This window comes from Perissodus microlepis, chromosome 11 (assembly GCF_051167445.1).
Source record: "Perissodus microlepis isolate ML-2025 ecotype Zambia chromosome 11, ASM5116744v1, whole genome shotgun sequence".
NCBI classification, from domain to species: Eukaryota; Metazoa; Chordata; class Actinopteri; order Cichliformes; family Cichlidae; genus Perissodus; species Perissodus microlepis.
The window spans coordinates 31,088,111-31,100,595 of NC_140471.1; the positions used below are offsets into that span (position 1 = coordinate 31,088,111).

The 12,485-nt window shown below is 41.3% G+C and overlaps 1 protein-coding gene across 4 annotated transcripts in view; it reads right to left on the reverse strand.

The window, feature by feature from the left end:
* Positions 1-1,561: 1,561 nt before the first annotated feature.
* The window catches only part of scap (SREBF chaperone), a 29,296-nt gene continuing 18,372 nt past the window's right edge, over positions 1,562-12,485 (reverse strand). For 3 of the 4 annotated variants that reach the window (XM_084944086.1, XM_084944087.1, XM_084944084.1), the window contains 12 exons: positions 12,125-12,337; positions 11,353-11,738; positions 10,716-10,865; positions 6,541-6,742; positions 5,853-5,968; positions 4,769-5,315; positions 4,588-4,673; positions 4,111-4,193; positions 3,721-3,887; positions 3,450-3,530; positions 3,074-3,280; positions 1,562-2,494 (listed from right to left, as the gene is read on the reverse strand). In XM_084944086.1, coding sequence (XP_084800212.1) covers positions 2,249-2,494; positions 3,074-3,280; positions 3,450-3,530; positions 3,721-3,887; positions 4,111-4,193; positions 4,588-4,673; positions 4,769-5,315; positions 5,853-5,968; positions 6,541-6,742; positions 10,716-10,865; positions 11,353-11,738; positions 12,125-12,337 — 2,484 coding nt within the window. In that variant the 3' untranslated portion in view covers positions 1,562-2,248. The remainder of the gene's footprint in view (positions 2,495-3,073; positions 3,281-3,449; positions 3,531-3,720; positions 3,888-4,110; positions 4,194-4,587; positions 4,674-4,768; positions 5,316-5,852; positions 5,969-6,540; positions 6,743-10,715; positions 10,866-11,352; positions 11,739-12,124; positions 12,338-12,485) is intronic. The other variant, XM_084944085.1, reaches the window with a different exon arrangement.

The window sequence follows — 12,485 nt, forward strand, 5'->3', positions numbered from 1 at the left end:
TTGCATTCTTTCTACCCAGAGTAAAAAGGTGAAGTTCAGGCACCGACTCAAAAACGAGGGGGTTAAATGTTGAAAAATGCATTGCTTTCATAAATACTTGGCTTGTTGAGTTTAAGAATTTAACAGTTTCAGTATTGACAGGATTTTCACCCTGTGTGCAGCATAAGTACAAAAGTTTAGACTTTCGGGACCTAAAAAAACTTTATTATTTTTTACCTTCAGGTTTCTCCATAACCATCAACTATCTATCATGTGTCATTGTTTAAACACTCTACAGGGAATCAAACGAATGTGGAAAGCTGCTACTTCTGCAAGTGGAAACTGAATTCAACTGCATTTTAAATCACACTGGTTGTCAAACCGCTATTCCTGTTAAGCTGAATAAAAGTGAAAAATGGAGGGACTTTTTAAAGTAGTAGTAGTTGATTATTATGATTAAACATAACTGAAACTAGTTAATGAGCCAGAGTTATATCTTAACAGGATAGGTAAAATAGTTCTGCTGCCCACTCAGACTTCTTTGAAGCTACAAATTGAGACAACAGGCTCTTTACTCGATGTTCAGACAGAAGCTTCATATTATACACGCTACAAAACAATGATTGACATGCTTTTGTCTGGTTTCTTAAGGCGTCTAGCAAGTGTTTGTGAAAACATTCATACCTGACAGAGAGCAACCGTATGACTAATAGTGGAAAAACTGACTGAAAATACTATTGAAATTTCCTGTTTAGTCCAATTAAAAAGACATTAAAATGTGTGATATAATACTGTGTGTGTTTCAGGAAAAGATTATCTGAACAGTGTGTCACATGTGTCAGGTCCAAATTTTCAAAAGGTTATATATCAAACCCATTCCTGATGTGAAAAATCCAACATCAATACTGCAAACTGTTTTAAAATGTACTATTATTATGCAAAATTAGGGACAGGATGCATTCGCTGTTACCTTCCTTCACATTTTTACCACCTGGTCGCTGAAAAAAAGAACAGGTTTCAGGACAAACTCTGCTTAAGCGTGCATCAACAACATACCAAAAACTAAAAATATACACACAGTATATCTAACGTGATCTAAGTAGTAGACAAGGTTTTGTCACCCTTTGTGGCTTGAATTAAAGATCGTGGATTAAAAATGATATTAGGTGACCAAGTTATGGCTAAACGGTGATTAAAAAAAAAAAAAAAAAAAAAAAATCTCTAAAGCACAGAATGCATTTAAAAAAAATGCAACATCAGTCATCCAAAATTCAAGCTATTTGAAAAATGGAGGTAGCCTGATGAAGGTGTAACACACTGGGGAAAAGCAGCCCCTCGTACAGCATCAGTAACCCCAGAGTCAGAGGCCGAGGTTGGGGTAAAGGAGGAACCCTTTCTGCCTCCCTGCGGCCTCCAAATCTACAAACACACGTGTTTCCACCTCAGTGTAACAAACAACCAAAAGCCCAGTGCTGCCAAACAAATAAACACCTTCTTACATTTAAGTCACCTTTTCCACATTATTATGGTCTTATTTAAGAGCTGTGATTAGTCATTCATATACAAACTGTTACTCAAAAAAGTATCGCTAATAAATAATAAATGTAGACAAAAACAGCCCCCTCTGGAGGTTTACTTTATACAGTAATCATTGGTTCTCCCTCACACAAACGCACACTTCACACATAACCAATCAACTTTTGTTCTCAGCAGTTTTACTATAAAAAGGGTCTAAACTCATTCAATCAATCTCTCTCTCACACACACGCTCAATTCATCCCCGCAGGCGATGGACCTGTCGAGCTCTCTGTGGCTGCACTTCGCTGTTGAGCGCACGGCACAGCAGGAATATTAAAAAGAAAGAAAACAAAACAAAACAAAAAAGAGGAGCTCTATGGTCCTCCTCTCTGGGTGGGTGGGGTCACAAGCCTCCCCCCGCCCTGTGTGAGCAGCATAGAGGGCAGATCTGCAAAAACAAATGTGCGTGCACAAAAAGCACAAACTCAGAACTGGCGGGCTCCCTTCAAGTGAGAAAAATCCAACCTTAACCAAACTCGTGACCTTCCGTAACGTCAGCAAGATGGCTCTGATAAAACGCAGTAGGTTCAACGGCCAGTTTTTCCTCATGATATTCAGACTTTAAAACACCTCCCTGTTAAAACAGATAGTCTTGTATCTAATGATCGCACATCATCCAAACACCAGAAGCAACGAAACAAAGCAAAAACTGGATGCTTTGACTGTTCCCACTGATAGCTGCCAGCCCTTCTCAGTCCAGTTTCTCCAACACGGAGGGAACGTAGACCAAGCTGAGCTCGCTGCCAAAGTCGCAAACGATGGCGGCGTTGTCCAGCACCAGCAGCTGCCGGACACCCTGACCGTCGCTACTCTGACCCAGGTACACCGTCTGCAGCAGGTCGCCGAAATTCAGGTCCCAGAAGGAGACGCAGCCCTGCCCCCCCGTCACCAGCAGAGACTCTGAGATCACACCCAGACTGGCCCCGCAACCCACCTCCTGGTGGGAAGAAAAGAGAAGCTGATAACAGACTGCTGTGTAATGCATTTTAAGGGATCCAACTACTGTTTGTATTCTTGAGAAATTAAACTTATAATGTAAAGGATTAGAAATCAGGACATTTTTGGAAAGCTTTTTGTGATGACTAAGGAGAGTTTCTTTAGTCTCTGTCAGATATAGAGACACAGCCGTGTACTATCACACTGAATATGGCCAGTTGGGTATGCAAACAGGAGACAGTTGGCTTAAAGGGAGCTAAACCCTTCCATCATATTTACAGCGTGATATATATATCTCTATATACATACATACATACATACATACATATACACACATACATATATACATATATACACACACAGTAAAAAGTCTGTAAATTTCTGTAGCGCTCCATCACACACACTCTTCATCTTTGCATGGCTGCTGCAACACTATACCTGGGATTACCGTATCATCAGGGAATTACACGGTTGAAAAAAATAATAATTGCAAAACACCTGTCTGACGCCAGGTTAGGCTTTAGAGGGTTAAAGAAATAAAGACGTGAAGGAGACTGAGATTAAAATGCAAGCACAGTACCTGCTGTATTGAGTACAGCTTGATTCCAGTGCTGCGGTCCCAGATACAGATGAGGTCATCCAGTCCTGAGCTGATGACACAAGAGGTTGTACACACCAGCGAGGTGACATCACCACAGTGACCGTAAACATGGCTGACTCGGCTCCCTGTCAGGACATCCCACAAGCAGATGGCGCCGTCCTGCCCACCACTTGCTAGAACCATCGTCTGAGAGGAAAAAGTTTGTAATTGAGTCTAATTTACTGTTTCATGAAACAACTTTGTGGTTTTACTTTGGTAATTCCTCTATTTTGACCCACGGTTTTTAGAGAATATATTCACCAATGCCTCCGTTATCACAATATGAAATGTTACGAGACACGGGGATATTGCTGACCTGGTCTATGTAGATGGCTGTAATCCCTCCAGAGTGACCTTGCAGGGTAAAGAGGCAGCAAGAGTCCTCCAGTCGATAAACCTAAACAGCACACACAGATAAGGATGATCTATTAAAAGCACTATCACAAAGACTGCTTTTGGAGTTTGCTCATGTGTTTTATTTTATTTTTTTTTACTGCCAATAAGATCCATTCTATAGAGTTTAAATGAGAAATCAAAACAATATTTGTTGTACTTGAAATAAAAAGGACAGAGTGCAGGTCTGTTACCCGGACTGTGTGGTCTTGGCTGCCAGTCACGACTCTGCCGGCAGCTGCACGAAGCACCGTGATCGGCTTTTGGTGAGCACACTGTACGGAGCGTGTGAGCTGGCAGCTGATCACATCCTCACTGCTGTAACAGGGAGACTGAGGCATGCTGCTTCGCCCAGGGGGACCTGGAGGGAAAAATTATTTACGTGAGGGAGAGGGGCAAAAAAAAAAAAAAAAAAAAAAAACCAAGAAAAACCCTCCACTTAGATTTACCTCATCTCATTTTCTTTTTAAAATAAAAAAAAAAAAAAAAAAAAAAAAAAAAAAAAATCTCATACTGTACATTTTCCCCAATTAAAAATCGAACTGACTCATACAACACTGATGCAGAAACATTTCAAGCCTCACCTCTGTACTGCAGCAGACCCAGAGGTTTGTTCATCTCAACAGTGAAGAAATCTAAGGACCCGTTCAGCCTAGCTGCCACAATTCTGGGAAGGACGAGACACTCAGAATAAAGAACAGCCGCGCATAGTAGCCACAAGTAGGACGACACACTTTTGAATCTCTGTCAGTGCGCCCAAGGGCAGCTGTGGCTACAATGTAGCTTGCCATCACCAGTGTGTCAATGTGTGTGTGAATGGGTGGATGACTGAATGTAGTGTAAAGCGCTTTGGGGTCCATAGGGACTAAGTAAAGCGCTATACAAATACAGGCCATTTACAATTTACAGCATACATCTGATGTGTTACAATCTAATGTTATAGAAGCAAGTAACATCTTTTAAGAGGTTGGAAAATTACATAAAATAAAATAAATAATTAGTGTGCCATTAAAATGACCGAAAAATATTTTTTGCCGATTTAGAGCATGTGTGTGTTTAACCTGTTGTTGAGAAAGGCCAGAGCTGTGATCCCAGAAACACCGTCTTCATTGCTGCAGCGTAGCCACCCTTCCACTGCATCCCACAGCTGTAACCAGATGCAATTGTACAGTGATTCTAAACACCAGCGGATCAAGAGTATGACTTTTTTCAGAGTCCGTGACGTGTGAAATTTTTGCAAACCTCCAGTTTGCCGCTGCTCCTCCCGGCAGCTATCAGATTCCCTCTGAGCTCCATGGCCCACACAGAGCTTTCCCAGTCTCCTGCCGCTTGTGCCCCACCCATTGGGGATCTTTCTTGGATTAAAGGTGTAGCTGCTTCCCCTAAGCTCGGACTCCTCTGGAGTTGAGCGCATGATGGGGGCGAGGAGGAGGCTGAGGACGGAGAGGCGTAGGTAGATGGTGATGGGGGCTCGTGCTCCATGTAGGCACGCTCCACCAGTCCTCCAAAATCAAAGCCTGCTCTGGGTGGCTGGGTGGACAGGTGGGAAGGGGGCTGGGAGGTGAAGTTGGTGTCAATGAGCGGGGTGAGATCGGGCTGGTCAATGAAAAGAGTGGGACGACTGGGCGTGGTGCGGCGTCTTACTGGGTAGAGCTCGTCCTCTGTCAGCCCGTCTCCATTAAACGAGATGTCTCGTTCAGGACTCAAACACTCTGATTCTTGAGCCCCGGTCATGCTGTCCCAGCCATTCCGGTGGTCCCAGCAGCCACTGCTGCTGCTCCGCCTCAGCCTGAGAAGGAGACAAAAAAAAAAAAACATTAGCATGACTTGAAGAGATAAACTGACTTTATGTTTGCAGATTTACTGGCAAACATTAACACACAAAAGGTCTGATAGGCAAAAATAAATTGATAATCTAAAAACCACCCATGAATACCAGATTGTCCCTGCTCACTGCATATTCCAGATCATGACTACTACTTTCAGTTGTTTCCTTTAGTGGTCAGCACAGATGATCACCAGCCTCCATTTCACCCTATCCCAGCATCCTCTGTCATAGCAACCCTCTGAGTGTCCTTTCTCACTACATCCATGAACCTCTGTAGACTTCCTCTTCTGCCTGACATCTCCAACATATTCACTTTTATACAATCAATTTTCAGCCTCAAATTTCCTAAACTGACAGATTGTTTTTAAACAAAATTTTACTTAATGGAAAAATAAAAAAACAAATAATTCCTAACAATGTAAAAGCAAATCTGGAAACATCTCAGAGATCAATATGGCATTGAAATGTTTTTAAAACAAGATATTAAGAGTGTCTCACCCATGATTTGGAATGACAGTCAAGCAGTCCCCAGTCTGTGCGTCCCAAACCCGGATCTGTCCAGCCAGGCAGCAGCTAGCTAACAGCATCCCATCGCTAGCCAAACACTCGATATCCTACAGGACGGAAACATGGAGCAGGGAGCCGGTTTAAATAAAACTAAAGCGATCAGCCAAAAAAGAAATACACATTTATTAAATTCAGCATTTTTGTTTTAAATGGCCCACCCTGTACTGTAGTATAGTACTATGAGCAAGTGTGAGTGTACTCTTGGCTTAAACCTCAACACAGCACAAACACATTTCTGTATCTTTTAAAATCGCTAAAAAGCATAGGAATCAGCTGTTTGTTTTACCCTTTTTTCAAATTGACATTTAATCTATATTTGCTAAGCAGATTTTATATAATTACAGTATCTGAATCATTGCAACTGAACTCATTAACACTGGATTTATCCGCACCACATAGATGAGATCTGGTCTTAAAATACATCTGGAATACAAATTAACTAACATTGTTAAAAAATTAAAAAAAAAAAAAAAAGACAAGGGAAAGAGGGAGTGTGCAAATAAATTTGACTAAATAAACAACACATGCTATTTTTTCTTTATATATACACAGTGTTGCCTTTCTTATGAGTTTGTTTGGTGGACAAACAAAGACTGCGGCGTCTCCATCTTAGTCTCACCATACTGTGGCCCCTCAGCAGCAGTGGTGAGATCTCGCTGACAGGTGGTGAATAGCCGTAATCGTCACAGGGCAGGTCCCCTCGCCGCCGCCGCCCGTGAGGGACACCATTCTGACCGTAGTTTCGTGGGCAGAGAACGCGATACAGACAGAAGAGCAGCAGAACCAGCAGGACACCCGCAGCCAGGCCCAGAGCTGCCACCCTGGATCCAAAGACAACACAAAAGAGTCAGGAGTGCAGTGCCACCACACTACAACACATTTACCAGAAACAATCACACAGAAGCTGAACTTCTGTATATGCTCGTCCACTCCTTCACAGAATTTTTCAATGTACTGCACATTTGTCGTGTGTCATCTGTTCCATGAATTCACCCTTTTAATTGAAGCTCTAGATCTCTAACAGACTTTATCTCTCACAAAATACTGTGGAGATGCTGAGTTTCCTAAAATATTATCTGGACACTTTCACAGTCAGATGAGTAAATAGCCCAACTCGTGTATAAAGATTGACCAAAAATCAAGCAGCAAAGTGAGAAACTGTTCATAAGTGACAACAGGATAACAGATCTCGATGTTTACCTAAAACATTGTTCTGCAGCTGCACACTCACGTGTTTATATAGTTTGTGTGTTGAACAAGTACAACTGTACAAATCTAACTCACAATATGTGGAACTGACCGCTTGGGAAAGAAAAACCATGAAAGAGCGCATGTGCCAGCTCTACTGTGGAATGTGGAGCTAATGTGATGATAACCTGGCAGAGGAGTGTTGACTTTCTCTGCTTAAAAAAAACTCACATCTGTAATGTGAAAGTAGAGCTTTAACCCTTTCCCCCATGAAGGGAACATTTTGACGGCCAGGATTTTTGAAATGCAGCTGTATAGGGAGACAAACATCGCACAAACATCTGATGCACAGTCAGTAATCTTGTTCTACAAACAGGCCAATATGGGACAAACTCCTCAGTTCAGAAAAAGAGCTTTAAGGGTTACTCCTAGTAGGCTTTCAAGGGGTAAAGGTGTACTACTACTTTCTGTGTTTATCTGTATTTTGCTAATGGCTACTTTTTTGGCCATTTGTTTTCCAATGAGTAAAATCCATCTAAAGTCCCTGACATCATTTAAACTCATGCACAAACAAATAAAAACAAGGCAGTCTGTGTACTTCTGTTAGCTTTTAAAAACACTTTAACTGCAATAACAGGAGAATTACTGGCAGCAGAAACGAGTTGGGGAACCAACATTGACACACAGTTGCTTATTTACACATCCAGCACCTCTGGGGCAACGTCGCCATTTATTTGCAGTTTTACTCATGTTCACAATATAAACGGCAAAATATTTACTTTCTTTTAGCTCCATTTTGGACTGTAGCCACTTGTGAGGGAGATGTGTAGCTCATTGGTTTCTGGTGATGATGTAGTTGGATTTTTGAACTTGTTCAATACAAACAGATGAACAGCAGTGAGAATGAACAGGAGGAAACCTGAGTTTGCATTTCAGTCCTTGCCATGTAGTTTTATTTATAAACTCATTTTAGATGTTACTCAAAAAAAAAAAAAAAAAAAAAAAAAAAAGAAACAGCACAAATGATGATGAACTCTAAACCTGTGTTCAGACCTATTACACACTACGGTTACTTCACACAAACATCCAGCGGTTTTCGAAGGTAAAATCAGAAACAGATGAGATGGAGTCAGTATTAACTGGTTCAAACTGTGTCATTAACTTTAACCACTGATTGCACAATTTTTTATTTTAGCTGTCTTTTTTCCTGTTTAAAGTTGCTTTTGATCAAGATGGTTTTAAAAGGAAATATAATTTCCCCATGTCTTTCAAAAAGAGAAGAAAAACTTGTGTTAAGAGGAACACTGGATAGCTCTTCTTGTGTTAGTCTGTGAAATCGCTCGTGTATGATCACACAAAAGTAGGAGAGACTTTATCCAGTTCAAAACTTCTCTTAAACAAGACAAGGCTACGCTGACTCGTTTGTTACATGTAAAGATCTTTGCTCCAGATTAAAAGTACAGATAATTCCCTTGTAACACCTTTATCAGTCTGGCCTTCCATCTATCGAAACCAGGGTTGATGTCAGTTGCCACTTCCCAACTGTGAAGGTCATGACCCTGACCAAACTGCTGATAGCATTCATATCTGCAATCCAAAGATGACCAAAAACATCACACTTATGTCAAGGTGACAGACTGGTTTACACAACATGGTACAGTGTTGTTGCGGCAGATAGATGAGGCTGTTATAAGCTGATAAAGCTGGAAAGGACAGTGAATCGGTGTCTCTGAACCTCCCTCTAAGATAAAGAACATTATCTTCCCATTTTAGCAGCTTTATTGGACCGATATTGTATGTGTATACACACACACACACGCGTATGTATGTATCGATCGCTCATCATTGTTGTGTAAAAGAACACTTCGAGTCTTAAGAGTGATTTGCTATACTACAGAATTCACAAATTTTAACCAAAGTTAAACTTTAATTTCCATAAAATAACAATCTAACAACATTTCTAATGGTGTTGTACCTTAAGTACTATGGTAGACTGGGGGTGAGCTTAAATGTGCTCGCTAATGTGCCATGCCACTGACAGCTAGTCTAGTTGTAGTGAGAGTTTCTGCAATTATGTCTAAAATTGTATTTTTCACTGTGACTTTGACCTCTGACCAAAGTCATCACTGAAGTCTATGCTAACACTGAAGAAATTCCTAAGATATTCTTGTACAGTAAATACTTCCCACAAGGGATTAGCCCATTGTCCCTGAATGCGTCACCTGCTAGGGTAAGGAAAAAAAGCCCCACAAAAAACACTGACAAAGCCTGTAAAGTAAACAAGTCAGCCAGGCTTGGCCAGTTAGAGAATATGAATACTTGCTAAAGACAGAGATAACCCCTGGCATTATTAGAATACACACAAAGAAACTGCATTTTCACCTCACATAAAAGAAGATTACCATCAGCCCAGCAACACAGTGAACACTAAGTCAAACATGAAACGTAGGTGCTCTTTTACTCCCTTCTGTGTTATGTCAACTTAAATACTGTAATAGAAAATACATCTACAGCACTGACCAGTTTAAAAGTAACTTAAAAAAATGTTTTTGATTTTGAGAAAAGAAAAATCCAAGTGTCATGATTTCTCTTTGCAAGACCTCCAAGAGCAGTTTCGCAGACATAGACTAAGACTGCAGCTGAAAAGAAAAGAAAATGGAAAAAAAAAAAAAAGCTTTTAGTCCAAAATTATGTTATTTCATGTCTGGAAAACTAAACCTGAATGGCTCAAATGCCCTAAATGCTATTGTACTTCACTGCTCCAACTTCAGCAAAACTGCAGAAGGAACTTAAAGGTTTCAGTGTCCAAGGTGCAATCAGTTCAATGACACACTGGTACGAAGTGTGAAGGTCAAGGTCCTTTATCTGCTGTGGCCCCTATTTACACTCAGCTGTGTGACGTCAAGGTTTTTGTTTTTTTCTAACCATGTGCAAAAACAGTGATTGCTAAACTGAACTGAAACTAAGAAAAGCCGGGGCCTGAAAAAGATATCACTCATTCAATTAGGCTAAGAAGATTATGTTTCTTTGTAATTTGTCTAAAACAAAAATTATATGAACTCATAAAAACAATCAGAGCTGGGTCATCTGTACCTTCTTTCATAAGATACTAATTAAGGCAGGTAATTTAGCGTTCAGAGGATTCTGAGATTTCAGCATTTTCCCCTTATTTCGTTAAGCATGTGTCTACATATTACACATAAATAATTTCCTCATGAACTTATAATAACAGCAGGAAAGTACCCAAAACAACAAGAACCCAAACAAGCGGGGATTAACATGACTCAACAGGTGGTAAGCTGCCCTGCCTGTAGATCCTACATGCATATATATTTGGTCAGATCAACATTTTCACAGAAATCCTTTCATTTCTTGTTTGGAGAGCTGTAGGAGGCTTATGTTGCTTTGAGAAACGTCCTTTTCAGTGCGAGTCTCTAGAATAGTAGGGGCAAACAACTCAAGTAGCCACACTGATGGAAAATCTGCTGGATTTAAATAATCAAAAGTTACCCTTTTAACACCTTAAGGCATGCAGGTTTATCAAAGAGTTTGTGAGGCATTTCAAACTTAAAGCGGGTAGATGTCTGTGTCTTTCTGAGTACTAACTTGTAGAGGGTGAGGTCTGTCTGTAAGTCAGCAGAAACCTTGAGAATGGGTGGTTGAGGGTGTCTCGTGTCCTGAGGGTGACGTGCGTCAATGGCCTCCTGGGGTGTCAGATGAACAGTGATTGGGATGACAGGTAAGATGCTAATGTACCTGTAAAAGGACAATAACATAGTGGACATAATGAAGCTGAAAGAAAAATCGAAGCAGAATTAAAGAATTAAGAAAAAAAAGAAACAAAAGAATTGTTCCTGGCTTTTACACCTTTAAAGTGGGAAAGTGTTTGTTGGACAACGCATAAGCACATAACTGAAGTAGGTTACTTGTTTGTAGCTGCATTTTCCATGTGGAGAATGGCTGACAGAAATTAGTTGTTCTTTTTGTCCATCTTTTATTTGGAGTTGATATAAACTTCGTAATGCAGCATTTCATTTTGCAGAAACATCACATACATGCCAGGAATGAATCAACACACTATGCTGCACCAGTATCATAACGAGGCAAGAAAATCTAAACTGCTTCACTTGCTTTCATGGAAAATTTGGGATCTCCACTACAGTGTAATATACCGTTTTCCAATTAAGAAAATAACAGACTGATGAACAACAACAACAACAAAAAACTCTCCAGCAGCACTCGCCTTTTTGCTAAAGTGATGTTGTAGTAACTGAAGAGTGATGGCCAGTGCCTGAAGGACAGTCTCCTCCATCCCTCCTCATCCTCCTCCCCCCAGGTGATCTGAGGTACAGCGGGTGGGGACTGTGGAATGGGCCCTGCTCTTGGAGGGCCATGATGTCCCTGCGATTGGTTCTCAGGTAAAGGAGTTGGATCTGGTGCACGATGGATGCTCAAGGTGCTGGTAGGATCCCCACCTCGAAAAACCGGGGCCACTCCCAGGTGTGGGGGCAGACCGCCTCCCCCGGGGTCGCCTAAGGGGCTTTGTTCAGACACCTGTGCAGCCAGGTAGGTGCGGATTCCAGCTGGGTCGGTATACACAAGGATACCAATCCAGATCACTGTGCCAGCCTAAAAATGAAAAAATAAAAAGGTCATGTTGATCAGTTAGCTGGAATATGTGGCCAGCTTCATTTTACATTGAGCTGATATTTCCTTAATTTAGACCACTTTAACCTAATGCATGTATATGCTTGCATTAAACGAATCCACCTTACAGTATAGGCATCTTTACATAAATTGTTGGCTTTATGCAGGCACAGCAATAAGCTTGCAGACTGTAAAAGCTATTCTGTTAGTTTTAAAGCTGAAACAGACATTCACCCCCCCCCCAAAAAAAAATAAAGATCTTGTCAGTCTTTGCCATTGTATGAAAGAATTAGAAGCTGACAGTTGAAGACAAATGGCAGCAAAGTGCGCAAAAACATTTACAGTCAGTTCTGAATTTGTCTTCTCACCATGATGATGCGCTGAGCCAGGCGTGTGCGAGCCAGGAAGTACACCACACGCAGCCTCTTGGGGAGCCTCAAGTTTCTAAAGGCTGGGGTCTGCAGAGTGATTGTATGCGGAGAGGGTCGCGGTGGAGGGGGTACCTCACGTGTACGCAGGGGGCCTGGCTTGGGTGGAGGCATACCTGCTTCAGCTGGCAGGCGGCGGTTCAGGTCAGCCAGCTAAAGGGAAATAATGAGGTTCACACATTTTTTTATTTTTTTTGGACATCGGTTTTCGTATTTTAAGTCAACTTCACGATACATGGTGCTAGTTTAGTTCAGTCAGATAAGCAGGCAACCATATGCCGCATGGCTGAAAGTGGCCAGC